General features: G+C 44.2%; 2 protein-coding genes across 10 annotated transcripts in view; both read left to right on the plus strand.

Moving 5' to 3' along the window:
* Positions 1-15,332, plus strand: part of PKP4 (plakophilin 4) — a 42,293-nt gene extending 26,961 nt beyond the window's left edge. For 5 of the 8 annotated variants that reach the window (XM_015869288.2, XM_015869293.1, XM_015869295.1 and 2 more), the window contains 18 exons: positions 1,265-1,396; positions 1,553-1,743; positions 2,143-2,704; positions 3,780-3,971; positions 5,447-5,663; positions 6,378-6,510; positions 7,012-7,225; positions 7,805-7,988; positions 8,353-8,470; positions 8,637-8,828; positions 8,960-9,133; positions 9,825-9,975; positions 10,857-11,052; positions 11,357-11,441; positions 11,543-11,660; positions 12,851-12,982; positions 13,619-13,692; positions 14,248-15,332. In XM_015869288.2, the coding sequence (XP_015724774.1) occupies positions 1,265-1,396; positions 1,553-1,743; positions 2,143-2,704; positions 3,780-3,971; positions 5,447-5,663; positions 6,378-6,510; positions 7,012-7,225; positions 7,805-7,988; positions 8,353-8,470; positions 8,637-8,828; positions 8,960-9,133; positions 9,825-9,975; positions 10,857-11,052; positions 11,357-11,441; positions 11,543-11,660; positions 12,851-12,982; positions 13,619-13,692; positions 14,248-14,496 (3,314 nt within the window). In that variant the 3' untranslated portion in view covers positions 14,497-15,332. The remainder of the gene's footprint in view (positions 1-1,264; positions 1,397-1,552; positions 1,744-2,142; positions 2,705-3,779; positions 3,972-5,446; positions 5,664-6,377; positions 6,511-7,011; positions 7,226-7,804; positions 7,989-8,352; positions 8,471-8,636; positions 8,829-8,959; positions 9,134-9,824; positions 9,976-10,856; positions 11,053-11,356; positions 11,442-11,542; positions 11,661-12,850; positions 12,983-13,618; positions 13,693-14,247) is intronic. The other 3 variants (XM_015869289.2, XM_015869290.2, XM_015869291.1) reach the window with 3 other exon arrangements.
* Positions 15,333-19,121: 3,789 nt separating this feature from the next.
* DAPL1 (death associated protein like 1) lies at positions 19,122-22,843 on the plus strand. Of its 2 annotated transcripts, none has more exons than XM_015869307.2 (4): positions 19,122-19,363; positions 20,415-20,502; positions 21,262-21,310; positions 22,541-22,843. In XM_015869307.2, the coding sequence occupies exons 1-4, from the start codon at positions 19,285-19,287 to the stop codon at positions 22,658-22,660; spliced, it is 336 nt and encodes a 111-aa protein (XP_015724793.1). In that variant the 5' UTR covers positions 19,122-19,284; the 3' UTR covers positions 22,661-22,843. The 2 variants fall into 2 exon arrangements, with proteins under 2 accessions (XP_015724793.1, XP_015724794.1); XM_015869308.2 differs by having other exon boundaries at positions 19,146-19,342.
* The last annotated feature ends 1,646 nt before the right edge of the window (positions 22,844-24,489 follow it).

Raw genomic sequence — 24,489 nt, forward strand, 5'->3', positions numbered from 1 at the left:
AATAGGTTTGGTAATAATGTGACGGGCAAGAGGCAGCACAGCAGGGCCCTGCGTTACTTAGATAAAAAAAGGTTGAAAATTAAAATGTTCAAGTTAAAGATAATTGTAAAGTAATTTAACTGTGCCTGTCCTGCAGCCTTTTAGTTTAGAGAGTACGTGTCAGCACGGGCCATTTCAGCATTGTTTTTCTGTATCATATCCAGAGATACTTGTGATGGAATTAATGCAAGTGTAGTAACACTTCTTAAATCTTAATTAGACTTGATCTATTATACTGCCATCACAGTGAATTGATTAAGCATCAAATATACTACAGGGCTTGGCCTAAGAAAGTTACTGCTCCCCAGTAACTGTGCTGTGTGTCATTTGTAAGGCGTATTGTCTTTATGTCCTAAATCTGCTGTTTGAACAGTGCTCAAGCCTTCCTCATAACAGTAATTAGGAACACTTTTAACATGGAAATTCCATTGCTGCACAAACATTGAGACACCAGCACCTGCTGTACAGCTATCGGTAAAAATCAGGTGAGAGCATTTCTGCTTCGGCCTGTTAGAGCCAGGAGCATCCCTGCCTCTGGAGCTCTCTTTCACAGGGTGCTGCAATAACAGCTGCAATAAAGAATTTTTAGGAGCCCATCTGTTGTTTTTTGTGATTTTTTTCTTCAAGACCACTGACAGATTTTATATCAGAACCATTATTTGTCCATTTGAGACTTTTCTTTAGCCCTGCGTGGAGTTTTTCAGCCCTCTTGCATATGTTCTCCCTCAGTCATTCACACCACAGCTCTGCTGTCAGTCTGTGCTGGTTCTGTGCCCTGCTGGCAGGTGTTGTTTCAAGGAACACTCCGCAGCCGTCACCAACAACTCCCACCTTTAACATGGAGCACTCACAGCACTTGTTATTAAACCATTGCTTCCCAGCGTGTGATTTGGGGTTTCCCATCCAGGTGCATTCACACATCTCTTCAGCACAAACACTCACCTCTGGTGGGAGCTTTAAATACAGTCCACATCCCCTACTGCACCTCTGACACCTGTGCTTATCAGTGTAAGTGTGACATGGCAGTTGAATGACAGCTGAGTATTTCTGTCCAAATACCTTTGATTCAGTTTTCTTTCCCTTGGTTTGGTAGGTAGTAACTGCTGCCCACCCATAGGCTGCCTTTATGTTGGAAGCTCATTAGGAGTGTTTGAGAATCATTGCTGAGTTTGCAGGAGTTCTGTATGTGAAGTACCAGATTGCTCATCTTACTCTGTTCTTTCAGATCCAGCAGCCTCCAGTGCAAACAAACCCCTCGTGTCGGAGGGAGTTCATACCAATGCCTACCACGTTAGGACAGAACCAATGCAAGGGAACCTCTACTCGCCGGAACAGACATCTCTCCATGAAAGTGAGGGTCTGTTGTTTGCATTTTCAATATTACAACATATTTATTTCTGTACTGACCGCATTAAATAGTTATGAATGTAACACAGAGCAAAAAGTTCTGAAAGACTTTATTTTCCTACTGTTATGCAGTTCTTGTATTCTTATGCTGGCTTCATGTCTCCAGGGTCTGTAGGTAACTCAAGAAGTTCAACGCAAATGAATTCTTACTCTGATAGTGGTTACCAAGAAGTAAGCAGCTTTCATAACAGCCAAACCTCGAACAAAGCAGAAAGCAGACAGCAGCATTCTCTTATTGGAACTGCTACGAACCACTTGGTGAGGAGCTCTCGAGCTGAGGGGCAGACTCTAGTCCAGGTATGCGAAAAATAATCCACTTCATATCCATGTGTACTCCGCTCTAGCACGCATCCACGGACACTGAATGTATAGCTGGTTTCCTTCTGTAGGATGTAACCAACATTATGTTAAATTCTGTTTTAAAAATGCTATTTTAACTAACACCTGCACTGTTTAGAAAGCGGGAATGGCTTGCAGCTGAAGTTGAATAAAACTGGAGGTCTCCTGAGTGCAGTGTGCTGCTCATACGTAATTCCATGGGATGGGATGATGTTTAGGGTAAAAGTTATTCTTCAGCAGCAGCAAAATACATTGATAAATTGCTTATATTTCTTGTTGGCTTCAGTCTTACGGGAGAGAGTTATCTTCTACGTGGCCTAGATGACAATACTGAAAATGCCTGATTTTGTTTTTAAGCAGCCGTCAGCAAACGTTGCTACCAACCGAGCCATGAGGCGCGTCAGCTCAGTCCCGTCCAGAGCACAGTCTCCCTCTTACGTGGTCAGCACAGGCGTTTCCCCTTCCAGGGGGTCCCTGCGAACATCTCTGGGCAGCGGGTATGGTTCTCCACCAGTTGCTGAGCAAAGATCCCTTGCTTCTCATGTGTATTCATCCACTACTCTGCCAGCACAGAGGGCAGCATCCCCGTATGCTGCACAGAGACCTGCTTCCCCCGTGACTGTGCGGCGGATTGGCTCCATCACATCCAGACAGACAGCAAATCCCAACGGCGGGACGTCCCAGTACCAAACATCAGCCAGAGTCGGCTCTCCTCTCGCCCTCGCTGACGTACAAACCAGAGTTGCTTCTCCGCCCCAATCCCAGCTGGGATCATCTTCCCCAAAGCGTTCTGCTATGACGGCGGTTCCACAGCATTTGGGAACAACGCTGCAGAGAACGGTTCATGATATCGAACAGTACGGACAGCAGTACGATATATATGAGAGAATGGTTCCTCCACGCCCAGATAGCCTTACAGGTTAGTAAAAAAAGGTAAAGATGCAGTTTAAAGCTTGTTACAAACCTACAACTAAAATTAAACAAATTAAGTGTTGTAGCAGGAGGACACGACTGTGGTGCATTTGGTAAATGCTGATGTCCAACACTGTGTATCAGTACAAGAAGTTCAAAGCAAATACCATCTTTCTCTCTGACTTAGCCATCAAGCCAGCAGTGCATTGCCTTGTGTTGCTGTTTTTGTCTGACCTTCACCTAAAGAAGCACAAATGGGTGATCTTGCAGTCAGGACTCTATGCTCTTCTGAGCAGTGACTGCAATCTCTGTTTTCTTTTAAACTATTACACCTCAGGCAATCCCCAAATAATCTTATTTCCCAGCAACCAGAATGAGGTGTCTTCTCTCTGACCTCTATTTGCAAGGCTTAATAATCTACTGATTTGCTATGGTTAAAAACTGAATTGGATGCGAAAAGCATTTCAGTAGTTAAAGTGAACACAGTCCAATGGACCGCACAGTTTGACATACCAGTAAATCTGTACTCTTAAAGTACTGGTAAGGTACTTTACAAATTTCACTGCTTGAGAATATTATCTTCTTTAAATAGGTGAACTAATACATCCTCTTCAAAGAGGTGAAAAGACTTACTGGATAAACCAGTGATTCAGAAGCAGATTTTAAGGTCAATGCATTTGTAGTGTTAGGGAAATAATTAGCAGCTGCATCGTCTAGGTGGGAAAAGACCTTCAAGATCACCAGGTTTAATCATCAGCCTGACGTGCCTGGTCAGATTCACCATGCTCAGTTTGTGAGCTGTGTGTGCTGGCGTGGCTTCCACTCAGACCTTAACTGGAGATGCTACAGTAACAAATTGGGTTGAAAAAGTTGTCAGTGTTTTACTGCGGGAATTTACTGCTGATTTGTCATTGGATGTTTTGGTGTGCGTCATTTAACAATGGAAAGAAGTGTAAGGCAGAAATGTTTCTTGTGTAGCTATAATGCAATTTTTTCTTGGCTGAAGTAAGAAAGATAAAAGCATCACTGATTGGTTTTGGTCAGTGTGGGCTATTTACATATTTACCTCTTTTTGGTTTCAGGCCTGAGGAGTTCATATGCCAGTCAACACAGTCAACTAGGACAGGAATTACGATCAGCTGTGTCTCCTGACTTGCACATCACCCCTATCTATGAAGGCAGAACGTACTACAGCCCCGTGTACCGTAGTCCAAATCACGGAACAATTGAGCTCCACCAGGGATCCCAGTCAGCACTATATCGAACAGGGTCAGGTAGGTAAAGGGCTCACAGAGCTCTTTCATCAGCTGCACCAGAGCTGTGCTTGATTTACGTAGCTTTTTTGGGGCCTATGGCATATAGGAGATAGGTATCTTTGATTTCAAAGGAGAAACTACGTGCCGCAAATCAGTGTGGGCAGGAACTAGGCTGGAGGTACTTAAATGACCAGCAGGAATTTAAAGTTGTTATGATGTTTGCAGGAAATACTTTGGGCTGTATGTCAGTGTCAGGTTAGGCTCAGAATGTGTTCTTTGATGGCATGCACTTGGTACATCCAAGCAGAGTATTTCATGACATAAACATTTTACTGCTTGCTCTTCCATTCTCCGTGCATCGTTCAAATACCAGCTGAGCGTGTTCTTTTTTACCTGTTTAAATTTATCAGGGCAGTAAAATAATAACTTGCACAACTGAATTACCTACCGTATCTTTCACAATAGAAATACAGCTTTTACCTCCCGTTCTAGCTGAGGATAATGTCAGAGAGCTACATCTGAACACAGTGCAGTGAAAATGAAACATTTCTGTCGTAGTTGGTAGAATTGCTACTGGCAGATCATGAAGTGCATGGGCGTTAGTAGTAGTATCAGAACTGACTCTCTGTAAAGTATTGGTGTATCTGATTAATTTCTAAACAGTGTGGAAACATGAGAGTTATCCAACTAAACTCTAGACATATTTACGGAGAAGTGTCCAATTCACGTGTCTTACATTTGTACATCTGAAAATTGCTTCTTCGTGCATTTCATTCCTGAAATACAAAGAGCACAGCAGAGTGAAGGAGGCTTTTGCAGTTTTCCTCTCTTCCACAGCATACAGTAGATGCAGTTTGTCAAGGTATGCCACTATATCTACCAGATACAACTAGAAATGTGAATTCTCTGCTCATTTGTCCACCTGAGAGCAGTTACCTTAGAAATAAAGAAGTTAGCACAACAGTTCTGCTGAGTCAGGAAGCTACATCCATGTCCCTGACCCGGAAACCATTAGCTTAATACTTGGAAATCATCCCCTTACTAGCTTTTATTCAGGGAAAATATGCAAGTAATTGTGAAAGTAAAATGGAAAACAAACTATATAACTTTTTGTTTAATTCTTTTTCCTTTTTCTTTTTAGTACTGTTGGCAAATTGAAGTTACTGTTGGTAATTGAATTTTATTATACACCTTAAAACATTTTGCATCCTAATTTCTCCTTAATGGCACAAGATGCGTATCTTTCTTTAAATGCTCAGGCAAGCTGGGGCATAAGCCTGATTCCACCAAACCTATATCTCTGCAGCCAGCCTCTCTGTCTTCTCTGGGATGCTGAGTAACTGTTCCCTTACAACTGGCGGCAGCTTTCAACATTGAGCACTATGCACCTTTTTTAGACTGATTTTTTTTGCTTACACTTTTAACTTTGTATTGTCTCTTCTCTTCAATAGACATTTGTTACCTGGTTTGTTTTAATACTAATTTTATACTAGGAGTTGGAAATCTGCAAAGATCATCCAGTCAGCGTAGCACACTCACATACCAAAGAAATAATTATGCTCTGAACACAACTGCTACCTATGCGGAACCCTACAGGTCAATGCAGTACCGCCTGTCAGAGTCTGCCTATAACAGGCTGCAGCACACAGCGCCCGCCGACGATGGGACCACGCGATCTCCATCCATAGATAGCATTCAAAAAGACCCCAGGCAAGTCCACTTGTGCTCTCAAGAACCAAACATACTTGTCATAAGGTGATATTTACTGTCTTTGGGAGAGAAGTCTTTGTGTTGTTGCTGTGGGGGTGGTCACACTCTGGAACAGATCAAGGTGGCCCACGTGTTCAAGGTGCATGTAGGTAACGCGCTGTTAGGTTTTGGTTAGCCAGAAGTGACGGGGCAGTTGTTCTGGATCACCTCTGAGGGTCCCCTTCAGCCACATTATTGTTTTCTATTGTTGTTAGGGAGAAATAAATCTCAGAGTAGCAATGCAAACAAGGTCAGTAACTGAACTTTCCCTTTATGGTGAGTGGATTCTAGGGAGACCTGACTGCAGGTCAGGTCTGAATTGACTCTGAATGCAGAGGAAAAGATACTGCAATGTTCAGTGTGCATCTTGCATTATGCACTTCAGCTCACAGAGACTGATGTAGGTTGCAGTGTTTTAGTTGGTAGAGTTTTATTACATGAATCTGTTTTGTCAACAACCAAACCAACACAAGAGCACAGAAAATGAAGGGTCCTTTTCCAGTAAGAAGACTAGAAGCTGATGTGACATAGCTGTTCTAATGTAATTGGTTTTTCTCCTACCCCCAATACTCCAGAATTGTTATGCAATACTTAAGATATTCTCCTAGTTCTACTTAGTAAATAAACACACATTTGTAAGTAATGCCTTTCCTTGAATGTGTTTGTCCAACAAAGGGAGTTTGCTTGGAGAGATCCAGAGCTGCCTGAGGTCATTCACATGCTCCAGCACCAGTTCCCATCGGTCCAGGCGAACGCGGCTGCCTACCTTCAGCATTTGTGCTTTGGAGATAACAAAGTGAAAACAGAGGTACTGCAGTGAGAGCATTTCTGATCTGGGGGAAGCCATAAACTAAAGGAGCAACTGGAGCTCTGGTCTTTGTTTTCCTTTCTTGTTGCAACACCATATTCTGGACCTCGTGTGTTTGTTTGCTCTGGGTGTATGTCAGTATTGAAATACACGTGTGGACAGACGTGTGCAGACAAACACACACACCTTTCCTGCATAGCAGCTGGAAGTGATGTGAATAAGTCTAATGATGGGCAGTGTGATCTAGCAGAAATGCAGAGTACGTTTCTTGACACCTGTGTTCATGGAACTGTTGATGTCTATAGGCAGATGCTAAAGGAATTTGCTTTTCCATTCATGTGCAGGTTTTATTTGTCATTTGCACAATAAATCCTATGTAAATAAATTACTGACTCAGCAAAACAAAAGTCTCGGGAATGATTTTCTAACTCCAGTTTTATCTTGAATTATGTGCACAAAACTGCATCTCATCCAACCTGATATTCCTGTGCTGCTTCCCAGGTGTGTCGGCTGGGAGGGATCAAACACCTGGTGGATCTCCTGGATCACAGAGTCCTGGAGGTTCAGAAGAACGCGTGTGGTGCACTGAGAAACCTGGTGTATGGAAAGTCTACTGATGAAAACAAGATAGCAATGAAGAACGTTGGTGGGATCCCTGCGCTTCTGCGGTTGTTAAGAAAATCTGTTGATGCAGAAATAAAAGAGCTCGTAACAGGTATGGTTTGGATAGAGACTGATGCAGAACTGTAGCACAGATAATGGTTCTGACGTGGATAAGACCTAGAAATAACCAGTAAGTGACTGGAATTGAGTATATTGGCTGGATTTGTATTTGAGCATCAGTATTTCATCAATACAAAACCACAGATTTTGATTAGTAACAGCTAAAAGCGTTAGCACAGAAGTACAGGTTCAGGGGGAGAAGTGAATCCTGCGGTTACTGCCCCAAGGTTCCGCAGTGCAGTGCCCCTTTAGGGCGTTCTGTGGGGGCTGTCCTCTCACCTTCCTGCTCCTTCCTCAAAGAGCTCGTACCCTGGACAGCCAGCCAGGATGGGGGATGCCAAATACATCAACTTGAATAGGAGAGAATGTTACATCAGGGTGAAGAAAGTCCTATCGTGGCAGCTTTGCTGACTATTTTTGGACTGGAACTGTTAGAGTAATATTAAGTTGCACTGCAAACTAAATGCGTAGGCTAATTCTCTTTCTCCTGTTGAAAGCAAAGTCTGTTAAGTAGCCAGTATTGCTGCATATCTGCTCGCTCTAACGGCCACAATGGAAATCTCTTCTGAAGGGGTTCTCTGGAACTTGTCTTCATGTGATGCGGTGAAGATGACAATCATTAGAGACGCTCTGTCAACGCTGACAAACACTGTGATAGTGCCGCACTCCGGGTGGAACAGTGCCTCCTTTGATGATGATCATAAAATCAAATTTCAGACCTCCCTGGTTCTGCGCAACACGACGGGATGCCTGAGGTAACCTCCTGTTCTGCAGCACCCCACGGGCCCAGCAGCTCCTTCTTACCCTTAATCCTTAAGGCCAAATTGCTGCTGCCTTCCATTTAGTTCTACCATTCAGACAGCTTTCCTATTCATTGGGGTTCTTTTTCTGCATTAGGGATAGGGAGCTAGGAGATATGGTTTAGGGGTTTTCTGTAGGTATGGTGGAGGGGGGACGGTTGGACTAGATGATCTTAAAGGTCCTTTCCAACATTGTGATTCTGTGATTCTGTTTTGTTTGTTAAAACAAAATAATGGAAAGTAATCTGCAAACTGTCCAATAAATGGTGTCTGTCTGTGGGTGGGTGTGCTGCATTCATTTCTCATTTGGACTGTTTAGGAATCTCAGCTCTGCGGGGGAAGAAGCCCGGAAGCAGATGAGGTCCTGCGAAGGGCTGGTTGATTCTCTGCTCTATGTGATCCACACCTGTGTGAACACATCGGATTATGACAGCAAGGTGTGTGCAGTTTCATCTGAGGGGTTCTAGTGCTAACTCGTGTGTCTGATCTGATCTCTTGGGGTTTGTGCTTTAGGATACCTGTTCATCTAATGCTTAATTTGTTTGGTGTTTTCATCACAACACGAGAAAGCAACAAATGACACGACGTCTTTACTGGTTTCAGACAGTGGAGAACTGTGTGTGCACCCTGAGAAATCTTTCCTACCGCTTGGAGCTGGAGGTGCCTCAGGCGCGTCTGCTGGGCATCAATGAGCTGGACGACTTGTTGGGGAAGGAGTCACCCAGCAAAGACTCGGAGCCGAGCTGCTGGGGGAAAAAGAAGAAGAAGAAAAAAAAAACTTCCCAGGAGGACCAGGTCTGCCTTTATTTTTATTACAAATGTTTAAAATGTTTAACTAACAGTGAATATAACTTGAAGAAGAACACCATGAGTTGAATGGAAATACAGAGCTTTGTTGCATTTACAAATACGTATCCTTTTCTCAGTGGGATGGAGTTGGCCCTATCCCAGGATTTTCCAAGTCTCCTAAGGGGGTAGAAATGCTGTGGCACCCGTCGGTGGTGAAGCCGTACCTAACGCTTCTCGCAGAAAGCTCCAACCCAGCCACTCTGGAGGGCTCTGCAGGATCTCTCCAGAATCTTTCTGCAGGCAACTGGAAGGTACCCGACTTTCCTCCTCTTTCTCTCTAGAGCGCGGCATTAGTGCTTCTGTGCTATGAAATGTTATTTCTGCAGTGAAAGGCGATGTCAAACATGGTAGGCAGGGAGAGCGAGCTGGAAACTGTATAGTCAAAATGTACATGTAATAGGCAGTAATCACACTTCATAACATCAGGACCGCAGTATGTAGTATATTGGTTACGAGCATTAAAAAGCTGCATTTGCTCTGTCATTTTCATTTCCATATATTGCTGCTAATGGCTCTCACACACAATGTGTTACAACAGCATTAGGTGAGAATACTTCATTAATGGTATGTATTTGTCACAGGGGGATGGAGAAAATGTTAATTGCTTTCTTTGCTGTAGGAAACCAGATGAGGATGCTTCGTTTTATGCCCCTTTCAAAGTTGACCCTTTTTAAGAAAAGTACTTCTCCTTCTTCAATGATTTGTCACCTATTGGGATGTTTTGTCTGCTAGAACACTTCTTAAAATACTGTGCCATACCGGGAATGGGTGACAAAGAGCAGAGTCAGCCCTTTTTAGTAATGATAAAAGGAACCATTGAACTGTTAACATATCATCTTTGTAAAGATGTCCTCAAAATACTTAGGAATTATCATCTAATGAGAGACAGTTTCAGTCAGAATGCCCCAGTATATCTGCAAGTAACTCGGAGCTCTATTACAGTTTGCAGCGTACATTCGAGCTGCTGTAAGGAAAGAGAAAGGACTGCCGATCCTTGTGGAACTCCTGAGGATGGATAACGATAGAGTCGTTTCGTCTGTGGCAACTGCCTTAAGGAACATGGCGCTGGATGTTCGGAACAAGGAGCTGATTGGTGAGTGCAGAACTGTGAGGAATAACAAATCAGTCTGACCTAATACTGAAAGAGTACAACGTGAGATTCTACCAATAGACACAGCACACTCGATTTTACTGCAGCACATCACTTGTGCCCCAGAAATGAATTTTTTTGACAACAGGAGCTTTTCAGAGTCATTCTGTTGTTCTGGTTTGCCTTCAGCCGTCGTGCATGCCAGTCTTGTCACAGTGGGCTGAAGTGACCTCAGATGAACTGGACAGGAAACTGTCAGCACAAAATATGATGGATAACACAACTCTGCTTCCTTGGAGCTAATAAATGGTCGCCTTCTCAGAGGGCTTCAGGGGCCCTTGTGTACACTAACAGAAGGTGACAGCCCTGCTGCCAGCACACCAGTAAATTCTTTACCATTGGTCAGTGCAGAGCTCTTGGCTTTCAGCGATCGATACTCTGGGGTAAAAGGGTTATTTGACAGAACAGGCACTGTAACAAATAGCAGTGTAAGATGGTGTGTGGAAATGGGTGTGTTTCACTTCCCACTGTGTTTGAAAGGAATTGCTTTTGTGCACAGAATTTATTTTTGAGTAAAATTTTTCCCCAGACACGTTGTGCAAATAGATGGCAAAGGGCTCTGAGGAAGGCTTATTCATCAGGCACCATGACAGACAGATACAAGTCTGCAGCAAAATCAATTAGTAATCAATTAATTGTCAACATGACCTAAACAGTAAAAGAAAAAAAACACTTCAGCTTTACTTGATTTCCTTTGATTGCAGCGCGATTATTCCTCTGTCAGTCAGTAATTGAAACCGAAGGAGATGAGATCTGATCTCTCGTGGGTGACAAACACGGTGAAACGTAAGTTCTGACGTGGTTCTGTTGGTGGGTTGCTACAGGTAAATACGCCATGCGAGATCTGGTGAATCGACTGCCAGGAGGCAATGGCCCAAGCATATTGTCTGATGAGACCGTGGCTGCAATCTGCTGCGCACTGCATGAGGTCACCAGCAAGAACATGGAGAATGCCAAAGCCCTCGCTGACACGGGGGGAATAGAAAAGCTGGTGAACATAACCAAAGGAAGAGGTGACAGGCAAGTGGGCAACAAATTACATATGTCATCTGCGTGTTTCATTCCAAATGCGTAAGAATGTGGGTAACTGGGGATGGGGGGAGGTTAAAAATATTTAGAGCTTTTTGAAATCAGAATATGTTAACACCTTCGTCAGGGTATCACAATAACTATTAATGATATCCAGCGTGGCCAGTTGTTAGGCGGGGAGTGGGAGTGCCACAGTGTCTGAGTCATGCAGCGCCAGCACCAAGATGGCAGGACTCCTGTATAAAGTAGGAAATCTCAGATCTCCCTTCTAATGCAATGATCTTTGTTTCCTTAGATCTTCACTGAAAGTTGTCAAGGCAGCTGCTCAGGTGCTGAACACGTTATGGCAGTATCGAGACCTTCGCAGCATTTATAAGAAGGTAGACTGCAAAATTAGCTTGCACTGGAAAATTGTTGTCTAAAAACTCCCAAGATAATGTAAAGCAATAATTTCTGTTTGTCGCCTTTTACCACTGCACAGGACGGATGGAATCAGAGTCACTTCATTACACCGGTGTCGACACTGGAACGAGAAAGATTCAAATCCCATCCCTCGTTATCAACAGCAAATCAGCAGATGTCACCGGTCATACAGTCAGGTCAGTGAGACACACCAAGAGATCAACTGAAGGGATACCCTGTATCTCATTGAACTCACATGGCCTCTCCTTGACTTCTCATTCTAAAGATGATAGTCTTCAGTTCTAGATCTTTTTGTTCAGTTTTCTCCCAGCCCTTTGGGGTTCCAAGAGATTGTCCTGAACATCCCTTTGTCTCTCTCCAACCTCATGATACCAAAGGCAGCTGCTATGTACTCTTAGATCTAGGTGATAAGTTGCACATACTGGTATCTTCTGTTCCAGAGCATGACCAACTTAAACTATTAGGATGGAGGTGCAGAGAGTACCGTGGGAACAGCCCTGCAGGTTGCAGCAGGCACAGCAGATGTGATAGAGCCCTTGTACATGGTCTGTAGCAGTTGTTCTCTGTTAAAGTCACTCTGTGCATGCATTGAGTTGACCTCTTTCAGAGTGACACTCCCCCAGTTTAGCTTTTTTAGCCTTGAGAATGCTAGGGAAATGTCAGTAATTAGGCTATTCTTGATAACCCAGAATCGTGAATATGATATAAAGGACACAAGTATTGGAAGAAGAAAAGCAGTTGAGTTATCTGTGAAGAAGAAAAGAGGTAGCTGTACAAACTTTCTGCATCTGTTCACTGTAGTAAAAGCAGTGGATTGCGCTGTGTTGTTGTACAATGTCTGTCAGCCAGCAGGAGCTGACCAAGTGGCCAAGATTCACTTGTGTGTGATAATGAAAGAAAAATAGTACAAGTTTGTGCATGGATGAACTCAGCCAGGCAGTGTAATGTTTTCTGACCTGTCCCAGGTGACATGATGGACTTGAAGGTTTCATTTCAGCGTAACCTAAATAAAATCATAAACTTTAACAAAGAAATGAATGATTACATTTGTATTTGATTAGTTACGTTACAGAAAGTTCTCCAGAAGTCATACCCAAAATGAAACGGGTACACTCTCTTACTTATTTCAAATCATTATGGAGTGGTGAATGCTTGTAAAAGTATCGGTGATGATCCCACGGTGCACTGTTGATAGCTCTCACCGTTGCAGTCCTTCATACAGGAAAGGGCGTACACTAATTCTGGCCATTACCCGTGAGTTTGCTCATCTCATTTGCCAGTGCTTGGAGAAGGAAGGGATGAGGAGAAGGTCAGGGTTGAGAAAGCTGATCAGTCTGTGCAGTAACAGCCTTTCTTCTCTCATCAGTTGGCAGCACATCTTCATCACCGGCTTTATTAGGAATTAGAGAACCCCGCTCCGAATACGATCGAACACAGCCTTCTATGCAGTATTACACCAACCACGGCGACATCATTACTCATAAAGACATGTACACTGGTAGGTACTGGCTGGGTGACCTCATGGCTGCAATAAGGAAATATTCCTTCTATGTGTGGTTCATGCAATCGTAATATGGACAGCTGCATTCGCAGAAATGTTGCTTTTAATGTTGTTTTCACTTTTATTTGTTGCATGAAGAACAAAAGAGGTTTTTCACATCTCTCTGCTGTTTTATTTAAAATGACAAACAGAACCAGAATAACAGATAGTCTTTGAGGTCCCTTCCAAACCAAGCCATTTTTTGATCCTATGAATAAGGGGAGATCTGTTTATATACTGGGAGACGAGGTGTTTGGAAAACTAAATTAAGTTTCAAAATCTGTTGCAGAAAATGTATTATACACCTCATATTTCAGAATCAAACATTGTTTTCCTATGCATATATATTGTTATGTTTTTATAAAGCTAAACTGGGATTTCACACTTCCCGGACTTTGCTTTTCCTTCTTCAAGTCACAAAATAAGAGATGTCAGTAAATAGGGAGCAATATTTCCTCATTATAAAGGTTTTCAGCAGGACACATGCATGGGGAAAAGAAGCATTGGGGTTTCTGCTTAACTACTGCTGAGATAAAGTAGAAGCACAGGGACAAAAAGATAGTGAAGATGATGCCAAAACCTATTTCCTCACAGGTTCCAGCAAAACGTCGCCAATTTATATCAGTTCCTATTCCTCACCAGCCAGAGAGCAGAACAGACGGCTACAGGTGAGTCTGAAGCTTTGTTCTGAAGCTATACTGAAATGACTCAGCTTACAGTGTTTTAATGGGACCTTAAAGAGCTGTAGTACACCTTGTACGGTCAGGGTGTGTTTTGTGGAGAGTATCTACACGGCTGAGCAGTACAGTGCTCAGAAGTACATAAGCCATTGCCAGCTCACCGCTGTGTTTTCCTTCGATAACCCACATCTCAGCGTGTTGGTAGCACGGTTGGATCCCAGACCCCTTTTCTGGCTTGGCAGATACTTTTGGTAGCTACAGTCAGGTTCTGTACCTTCTACACATGCCCTGAAAGCACAGCTGAGGGTTACTACTGGCTTTGCAGTGGATGCAGGCAGTGACCTGCCGACAGGCTGAGAGGTTTTCCCTGCATTAGTTTTACCTGGAGCCTTCGGGGCGTTTCATGCAGTTGTGGTCATTGGAAGAGCTACACTTAACTACCCAGGGAAAGCTGTGTGTGTGATGCATATCAGCTCCAGAAACAAGCATTTTCTCTGTTTAATTACATCTTAAAAGTTTATTTTTCTTTCATGTTGTAAACAGCATCAACAACTGTACTACAGTCAAGAAGACACCAACAGAAAGAACTGCGACGCGTACAGGTTGTACCTGCAGTCCCCACACAGCTACGAGGACCCATACTTTGATGATCGAGTTCACTTTCCTGCTAACGCAGACTACACGACGCAGTATGGACTGAAATCAACCACAAATTATGTAGACTTTTATTCCACCAGACGATCTTCTTATAGGGCAGAACAGTACCCAGGTTCACCCGACTCCTGGGTGTAGCATCAAAGGGAAAAAAAAAACCAACAGTACTTTTCTCATCGTGCTTGAGAAGAAATGGAGTGGCCTCATTTGATGTCCCGGTTATGAAATCTGAAGGTGAAATAAAAGAGGAGACAAGGAAGTCTTTTGGTTGGGGTTTTGGAGGGCATTTGGCTTTGGTTTGGGTTTTTTTGTTTTAGGTTTTGCAGGGTTTTTTTTTGTATTTTTTTTTTGGAGTGAAGAACTGTCAGAGAGAAGAACTGGAAGGGATGTTTCTTTGCTCTGTTTAGATGTTAGGTATTATCACTTGTAGCTTCTGTAGTCTGGTGAGGGTGTGGGCCATGTGATGAAAGGTTTGAGGACTGAGTCAAAGGAATTGGAAAGTGTGTAGGTCAGAGCAAATGAAGCCTGTTTTTTATGTGAATAAAAGTCTTGTTCCGATAGTTTGTACAGAAAAAAATAAAATGGATGCCCTTGTTTTATTGATATTACTAAATGTGGAGATTGTATGCTATTATGTCGTGTAAATTTCTTTCATTGGTGTAAATATGGAAATGCCACATTGGTTCCAAGTGCCATCCAGTTGTAATGCAGTGTGTCATTCTGAAAGAGATTTGAAACATCGTACACAAAAAAAAAATAAATTCCAAGAAAATGTTATAAATTTTAAAGATATAAATTAATATAGATCTCAATTAATCAAGAGCATAATTTTGAAGCACAACGTCCCGCTCAGCATCCCTGCACCTCTCCCATTCCATTCTCTGCATATTTCATACAAAAACAAACAAAAACCTTCACTGCCATTTTCTATGCACATGGAAGAACAATAAATATGGACGTCTCATCCATGGAAAGCTGGTCCCTGTTCTTTTATTGTAGTCATTTTTGGCGTGTGGTATTTCAGAACCAAATACTGGCAATGCAAAGTGCAGCTGCTTTTCTTCATCAGGTTAAACGTATCAGAATCCCCTTGGCCATTGTCTCAGCATTGCACGGTGCACATGTTCCAAAGGTGTCAGGCTGGCACAGCAAAGCACAAAGGTACGTCCTGCTCACCCTTTATTCCCCCATCACTTTGGCTACAGACAACTGGGGTTTGTCGCAGTTTCTTCCCAGCACTCCTCTGCTCCCCCCCTTGTTCCCCCCAATCAAATTTCTCTCTCCTTGCTTTCAGCGCGTACAGTCTCCCGTTTGCCTGCACTTCCCTTGGATTTATTTACAACCCAAATCACTGATGATACAGGTAACTCTCCTCACGCTGTAGAGTCTGTTGACTTCATATTGTTCTTAGTTTTTGTTCCCCATCCGAGCAAATTTCTTCGGTTTTCAGTGTCTGCAAATGCCCCATCTGTGTTGGTGCAGTGATGACAGGTAATGTAAGCAGAACTGCTCCAATTAAATTCAATTTCCTTACTTGGTTGGGGCTACTTCTGCCCCCCAGCTGCACTAGGGGAAAGAAACAAGGGGGTTAACAGCCCAGCAGAGGGAATGAGTTGGGTCTTAACCTCTGTTACACAGCCAAGCAACTCCCCATTGACTGCAGTGTGACATGTTACCAAGGGGCAGCATTGTGCAGGTGGTGCCTTGTCTTTCCTGGACTTCAGTTTTCTCCTTTTAAGGTAGGAAAGAGTTTCCATTTGATTCAATTTGAGTTTGTTTCTGGTAAGAACAGTTCGGTCATTGTTCTTGCGCCATAGTCCTAACTGCCTTCAGAGTCCTGCACGAGCTTTGCTGCAAAGATGAATGCGGATCAGTGCTGATCATCTGGCACCCTGTAACTGACTGAGCCAAATGCATTTATTTGGTGCCGCGTTGTCCCACGGCGCTTTAAATTAGCGCTGGATAATGAAGAATGGTCTGACAGGATCACAATCTGCTCTGATCTCCTTGGAATCTGCTGACACCTTTGAATCATTTGTACCTCTCTCCTGAGCCTTTAATCAGGATGAAAAGCAGCAAGACGTGGGTGGGCACCCGACTGGATCTTCTGTGATGTGCCAGATATATTTTGTCCTGGTCATTTTCTTTGGCTTTTAATGGTCTCATTATGGATGTGTTTTCACACTTTGTCTCGGTGCTGCACTGATTACAGTCATCTCCACAGTACGTTTGTTGGTTATTTTCCCTTTGTGTGTGGTTTCAAACCGAATGTGTGGAAGTGGGGAAAAGCAGGGCACAGTGTAATTTCATTGCTCACCTTCAGAGTGCAGGCTGGTGCTTGGGCCAGGCGAAGGGCCAGGAGCAGAAAGGGAAAGCAGGTGCTTTGAAGATGCACTGTGTTCACTGTGTTACATTCAGATTGATATTCTGTGAGAAAATAAAAGGTAACTCTTCATGAGCTACCAAACTATGTTCCTGCATTAGAATGCCCTGAGCGCATTGAAAAGAAATGGATGCTCCAGTGAGTGAAATGACTCCAGTCTCTTGCTCAAGTCAAGTGACTCCAGTGAAATTTGCATAATTGGAGATTAGGGAGTTCAAGTAATAAGTCATATCCCATGTGATGCTGCTGCAATATGAGCCTTGCCAATTCCAACTGATGGTCATGGAAATGGGTGGTTTTTTCCTAAGTCTGTGTCCTTGTCTCTGACGTGACACGTTTATGGATTTGTGTCATGAATTCTGCACAGAACAAAGGCAAAGCACAAAGGACACAACGAGCTCCAGACTTTGTATATTTTAAGTCCCGGGGGGACTGTCGGGTGAAGTCATCATCATACTTAGAACACAATGACCTTACAGGTCCCTACCAGCCCAAACCTATATATATGATTACTTAGATTTTTTTATGGCATTTTAATAACAGTAGAGTTTGTAGTTGCATCATAATTAGACTTTCTGGTGTAATCATCCAGGCTGTGCTGCCTTCACAAAACCTGATCAGGTGTGCTTCCACCTGGAGCATAGCAGGGGACTTTCAGATCCCACAGCACAGCCCTTGGCACTGCCAGCTGCGGGCACCCTCAGCACTGGTGCATGTCCTTACACATGCCAGTTATCTCCAATGGGAAAGATCTCCTTGCGGTCGGTTCCACTTCATGTGCATTGCATGAAAAAGAATAACACAAGCAGCAGGGACCCTGGTGAGGTGATTTCCAGCTGGATCCTTAAGCTGTTCGTGAGTGTATTTCTCCTGACTGGGAGTGTGGAATGCACGATCTCCCTGAGCATCAGCACAAAGTAGTCACACTATGAGAAGAGATTGATCTCTATTAGGACTACATGCAAAAAACCTGCAGCTCATTGCAGATGGCTCATAATAAGTCACGGTTCATTCATTATGTCCTAAATGAGTCAGGTAGGGAGGTCAATCCAGAACCAGCTGGTGCAGCTCCACAGTGGGCGGAGATGCAGGAAAACGAGTTCAGCACATCCCATGAAGTTCTGGCTGCTGACAACTTCCCCTCTGCCCAAAGACCATCCATCATACGTGAGTGCTTCGTATGGGAACTAAATACGTATTTCTTGGCTGTAAATTCCCCAGTGCTTCTATTTACATGGATCCTATTTAAAGCTGTCATCCACCCGGACAGGTTACTACATTGTTGAGGAAGAGGATTTATCTAATTCTGAATGTTGCACACAATTATTACCTCAAACAACGAATAAGGCCATTCCTCAATCAAGAAGCGATTCGTCTCGAATCTGCCCACGTTGCTGACATTAAATGTTCACACAGCAGTAGCAAACAAAGAACGTTTTTAAAGCTCCTGGCCGCGTTACCCCGTACAGCGCCCAGCGCGGAGTGACTGCGCCCAGCCGCCCGCTGAGCGTCTGCTGCCCCCTGCGGGCTGCTCCATGTGACTGCAGGGAATGAGGCGGCCTCGTCACAGCGCATGGAGGCTGTGCTCTGTGAGTCGGGAAGGGATTACAGCGACAGCATTAAGAGCCATGGCAGTACTTGTGTATGTGCATTAAGAGCCATGGCAGTACTTGTGTATGTGCATTAAGAGCCATGGCAGTACTTGTGTATGTGCATTAAGAGCCATGGCAGTACTAGTGTCGGTGCACTGATGCACGGGGTGCAGCATCATTTCCTTCTGCTCTGCACCCACTCCCAGCCCTTGTATCCCATTCTGAGGCTGCTCAGACACTGACCGTGAGTGATGCTATTTCTGCATGGGACACCCATACGGTTCTATGTAGCGTTAAACAGGATTAAGGGCTGTAACTCGGGGATTATAAACACGGCAGAAAGGACTCCCAGCACCTACTGACATCCTACAACATCCTACTGACATCCTACAACATCCTACTGACATCCTACAGCATCTACTGACATCCTACAGCACCTACTGACATCCTACAGCACCTACTGACATCCTACAGCATCTACTGACATCCTACAGCACCTACTGACATCCTACAGCACCTACTGACCGCCGGTTGTTCCATTATCGGTACCGGTCTCTCCAAATCCCGTCACGGAGCAATAAAGGCCCCTTAGTTCTGCTCCCTTTGGAGGCGGCTCCTTCCCGCTCCTCACGGCGCAGCCCCGCGCTCTCGTGTGGAGGCACCTGAGCGGAGCGCGGCACGGAGCCGCCTCACGGAGCAGCAGCCGGTGTGTGACCGAGCGGTGTGAGACCGAGCGGTGTGTGACTGCCCGGTGTGTGACTGCCCGGTGTGTGACTGCCCGGTGTGTGACCGCCCGGTGTGTTCCCGCGAGCATCCCGGGCACGAGCAGCGCGCTCCGCGCTCTGTGCCGCGCACACCGGGCGGGCGGGGCGACATTTACCGCCCGTTGGTCGCTCCCTCGTGGAACGAGCTTTAATTACAGCCGCCCCGCCCCGCCTCACCGGACCGGACATGGCGCGCGGGACGCGACGAGCGGCGGGACCGCCGGCAGGTGGAAGGGTTACCGCAGGTATGGGCCGTGTTATGCCAGGTATGGGCCGTGTTCCCTCAGGTCCGGGCCGTGTTCCGTCGGGTCCGGGCCGTGTTCCGCCCCGCCGTGAGGTGCCGGCCCGGGGCTGTGCCCGCTGCCCCGTGTGGGTCCCGCTGTGCTCCCTCCTTGTGCCGTCCCGGTGGCTCCGTGCCAGCTCGACCTGCCGGGCCGTGTTTGCGAACCGGTTCCTGCTCCGCCCGGTACCGCAGCTCAGCGCGCGGCTGGCGGCCCCGGGCCGGGCGGGCTCACCCCGCCGTGTCCCCGTTGTGTCCCCGTCCCCTCAGTGTTTGTATTTGCAAACTCCGGTCCTGCTTATCGGTGCCCGTAATGGGATCCGCGATGTTTTATGGAGCAGCTCGTTCCAACAAGCTGGATGTTTCCTGAGTTCGTTCGTCCTCGTGTTGGCAGGGTTAAAACTGGAAGCAGCGTTGTGACCGTGAAGGTGTCTCAGATGGTTTGTGCGGTCTTTGTTCAGAGCTGAAGAATCTGACGAGGCTCAGAGCTTACGTTGTTGCTGTTAGATCATCCGTGCTTTAATTAGTGCTAATGGGTTTTGGGATTGGCAGGGATCTTAATGAAGCATAATTAAAGCTGTTAGGACACAAGTGTAAGATGCCCTGGTTCTTTACCTGCATTGCTCGCTTTCTTCTGAAATGCCTTGTATAAATCATGGAACTTTTCTTGCTGCCTCAAAACTGGAACGTTTGGAGTTGTGGATTCTTTTTCCTGTACTTAAATTGGAATCTCTTCCATCTGAGACTGATTATTGCAGAAGTTCACAGGGTTTATAAGTTCCACTGACTTCCCTGACTCCCTGATTACAGCTTCTGGGAGCTGGTTTGAGTGCACTGTGACAGCATGTTGTTCCTTTTTGGTGGCTCTCTTTGGTTTACTTCATGTACCCATGTGTACATGTAAGTGAAGTAAAAATAGAGCCAAGTTGTGAAAGAATTTTTTTTCTTAACAGTTATCTGGGTGTATTATTTTGTCTTCTCTGTCTAGCATGCTGCTCTATCTGTAATGTTACGTAAATTCTATTTTCTTCTTGCAGTCAAACCTGGAGGTGTGAGAGCATCTAAAAAGCAAGAAGCCGTGACTGCCGGGAGGAATACCAAGGCTACGGGAAAGGACAAGACAAGGTAGAAACACAGCTATTATCAATCACTAGGTTGGAATTTCAGCTGGAAATGTATCTTGCTGCAGACACAGAATCATTAACTTCACTACATCAGTACCTGCTTTTTCAAGAGTTACAGTTCAAGTGTCTCGTTCCATCTGTCAGGACTCTGCTTTAAGCTACAGAGCTATCAATACAAGTAATGGTATTATTAAAAGGACGTGCAGTCTTTTAATGCTGAGCAAGTTATTTCATATCCACAGCTTGTTCATTCGGAATGCTGGTGATGTGGCTATTCTGCAGGATTCAAATATGAAGAAGTAGTGGGATATTCTCATACACAAAGTTACTACTTGAGAGGTTTTGATGTTGGAAGAAAAATTCCTTCTCCAAGCACCCACAGCAGAGCGTGAATGCTTTTGTGGGCCTAGATTAAAGTGAAGATGGCAAGTCAGACCTTGTGGGTCTGAACTCCAGTGCTACACTTCTGTGACATTACTCCATGGTGCATTATAAAGCCCCTTCCTGAAGTACTGAAGGGTTTTTTTATATAGGTTTTTCTGTATATATAAAAAGGAAAAGTAACAATATGGATTTGCCATTTCTCTGTTCTGAGATGGCACTTTCCTTGTCATACTCTTGTATTCTTTAATGCAGTTAAGGGATTTAGCTCCAAAACCTGAATTTCTATTACAAGATACTTTGTATTAAGCAGTATGAAAAACAGTTGCCAGTGTTTTTACAAGGTAGAATACTAAATACTATTTTTCTTTCTTTGCAGTGTTTCCAGTGCTTCAAAAATTCACCACATGGATGTCGTGCTGCGCAAAGTAAGTAGGCCTGGAAGAACTAGATATGTGTTTGTCAGGACCTCGCTGTGAAGCTAAAGACAGAATATCAGAAAGCTTTATTTCCCATAAATCGCTGTTGCCTGACGTTTGAAGATGTATTGAAATGTGGGGAAAAATAGCAGTGACATAATAAGATGTTCTGGCTTGTAACCCCAGCTCTGCCAAAAAGAAAACCCACAGTCTTTGGCATCACCCAGCTATAGAAATAGCTTTAGCTTCTCTGAAGATTCAACTTGGCAAAGAGAAGGCTTAGAAAGGCAGTGAGTAATGTTGATGAGAAGAGCATAGATGGTAGGCTAATGTCAAATTACTGCAAGTCACTGAGACAACAGGTCCAGAATATTCCACTGTTGGTCTGTATGCACTTCTGTCACCTGAGGCCTGATGGTCATTTTCTTCGTTTCTCCCTTGGAAATACTGTGAGGTTATACTGGATTCTGTGTCACAAATCTGTTGATCGACCCTTCTATGCGTTATTATGGCTCTGTCATTAGATACTGTCCAGTATCTCTTGCTGGGTTGTTGGTGCAGAGTCTTACACTTACGCACTGCAAAAGCTGGTTTAACAAGTGGCTTTTTAATTTGCATGCTAATCAGAAGATCTGACAGCTCTCATCTATTTTTCATACATATGTGATCTTCAGACTGAGAAACATACAAGGACTTCCTCATCTGTAGAGCTTGGTTTAAAAAAATAACAAACAAACAAAAACCAAAACATATCAGTCATATTTCAGCATGAGCCTTTCATCAACAGATGGGATCAAAGCTTTGCTGGGTAGATCTTGAAATTTAGCTTAAGCCTATTTGTTAAGGTGAGTAGTTATCCTGTTTTTCTTCTCCTTCCTATCTTTTCTGCTCTTATCTGGCACTTTCTTCTACTGCTGGTTACAGCATAAAGCTTCCTCAAAAGCTTAGAAAATAACAACTAAATGCTACTGTGATGGTTGTTTGAATCAGAAAGGAAGAATTTGAAGCAACTCGCTGTTAACTCTGGGATGTAGTTTTTGCTCTGGTTTCTGTATCAGTATATAGGCCAGAAATTATTAAATGTGCAGTCACTGAGTCTTGATATGTTGATCCCTTGAGCTTTATAGGTTTAGGTTTTACAATGCTTTCTAAACAGCCTTCATATGATCAAGCTTAGGAAGCGAACAGAGGAAGAGTTGTATTTCATTACAACTTCTTTTCCCCATTTTAATGTTACAGATGAGCCACAATATCCCTGCAGCAGCGTTACAAGTTGCTCACCAAAAGCCACTGCCTTCCTTGGAGAAGTTGATGCTGCCTAAAAGAATTGATATTATTCAACAGCCACGGAAATGTTAAGATGTGCCTTTAAAAAAAATCCAATACAAACCCCACCATGTTCACGTTGAAGCAAATTTCTGTTCTAAATAGCACGTAGCACATTGGTAAAAGGATCAAAACCTTGGGTGCTTTGTTATCTTACTGAATTCCTGTTGGTGACAATAAAATACTTTATTAGAGTATTGGGTTGTATTAAAATATCATGGCTTTGTCTGATCTGTTCTTACTGGTGTTTGGTAGTTGCTCGGTGCTGAGGAGTCCAGCAGCCTCCCCTGCCCTGTGAGCTGTTGCTGAAGTTCTGGAACCCACCCGACCTCTTTTCAGTCATATTTTCTGTTATGTTTTTTTAATGTAGTGATAGTAAAGCTGAAGTGAATGTGATCCTAAGGAAATGCTTCTTAAAAGTCAGGCTGCCTAATGTGTTGGCCTCAATGCTTGTTTTGATCGTTTTGGTATTTTTGTAGTGATTTAGGCTGAGGCGTTCCATACTGTTTGTTTGGGTTTTTTGTTTGAAGTTCATTGCTAACTTAGGAACCTTCAGCAGGAATTATCCTGGAGCCTTGCCTGCTCACACTGCCCGCAGAGACAAACAGTCCAAGTCCTGCAGAGGATAACTATCATCTGCTGCTGGTCAGTTGGGCAGCTCAGCCTTTTACTGCTTTGAATTTAGTTCTGCTGCGATCTTTTCTTTAAGGTAGCAATTGCAGATAAATATGCCACTAACATTGCAGTGAAGCAGTCCAATAGACTTCCTCAGTTCATTGGTTGTACTAAATGTAAGGTAGGTGCAAGCTGTAACTCGCATCTTGTGGAGTGAGAAACCCTGGCGGCTGATCTGTCTCACTTCCTGCTCCTGCCAGAAACGCCCCCTGTGCCTTTACACCAAGCAGCCTTTCCTGTTTTCTGGCTTTGCAGTGAACCTGGGAGCGCACAGAGAATGAACGCTTCTGCTTAAATGCTTTGTGATTAAGAACACTCCCTTTCCAACTAAATCAGTCCTTTACTGTTGTGTTTTTACAAGCACATTATTTTCTTTCTTAAATTATTTCTATTATTAAGGTGTTCTACCTCTAGGAGAATTCTTAATAAGAAAAAAACAGCTCTAAAAAGATGTGTTTCAAACTTGTAATAGATTCAACTTAGTTTTTCATCCTGCTATGAGTAATCAGTTTTGCCTTCTGTTTTAGGTAGTTTTATCTAGATCTGGTCTTTATACATTATCTTGCCATGATTATTTAATCATCAGCTACAGCTAAATCCAGAGTGTAGGGAACAAATGCAGTGGGTTTGCTGGAAGCAATGAAAGCCTTACAGAAGCCTGTTTTCATCCCCAGTAACCTTTCCTTACTGCACAAAACCCCTTTACCTTCAGAGGAAAGAGTGTATTTCTGGATTGTGAGAATTCCTTGCACTTATCAGTGTTGTCTGTGGTACTTTGTGCATAGCTCCTGAAGCAGCTTCACAGTAAACAGCCTTTTGTTTTGGAACTGTCCTTGATGACTGTGGTTTCAGCGTAGCCATAACACCAAGCTGGCAGGAGGCATCGATCTGCCTGGGGATGGGAGGGCCCTACAGAGGGGTCTGGTCGGCTGGGCTGAGGCTGTTGGGGTGAAGTTCAACAAGTCCAAGGGCTGCGTCCTGCTCTTCGGCCACAGTGACCCCAGGCAGTGCTGCAAGTGTGGGGCAGAGATGGACCTGGGGGTGTTGGTTGATGCTTGGCTGAACTCGAGCCAGCAGTGTGCCTGGGTCATGAAGAAGGCCAGTGGCATCCTGGCTTGTATCATAAATAGTGCAGCCAGCAGGGGCAGGGAAGTACTGTACATATGTACTGTGTTTGAGTGCTCTGT

This window comes from Coturnix japonica, chromosome 7 (assembly GCF_001577835.2).
Source record: "Coturnix japonica isolate 7356 chromosome 7, Coturnix japonica 2.1, whole genome shotgun sequence".
Lineage (NCBI taxonomy): Eukaryota > Metazoa > Chordata > Aves > Galliformes > Phasianidae > Coturnix > Coturnix japonica.

Bases quoted from the DNA above. Each gene is read 5' to 3' on its own strand.
- DAPL1 (XM_015869307.2), top strand. From the start codon at position 19,285: ATGGCGCGCGGGACGCGACGAGCGGCGGGACCGCCGGCAGGTGGAAGG. The intron at 19,364-20,414 runs GTATGGGCCGTG...TTCTTCTTGCAG, and splicing joins TATGGGCCGTGTTATGCCAG to TCAAACCTGGAGGTGTGAGA. The intron at 20,503-21,261 runs GTAGAAACACAG...CTTTCTTTGCAG, and splicing joins ACGGGAAAGGACAAGACAAG to TGTTTCCAGTGCTTCAAAAA.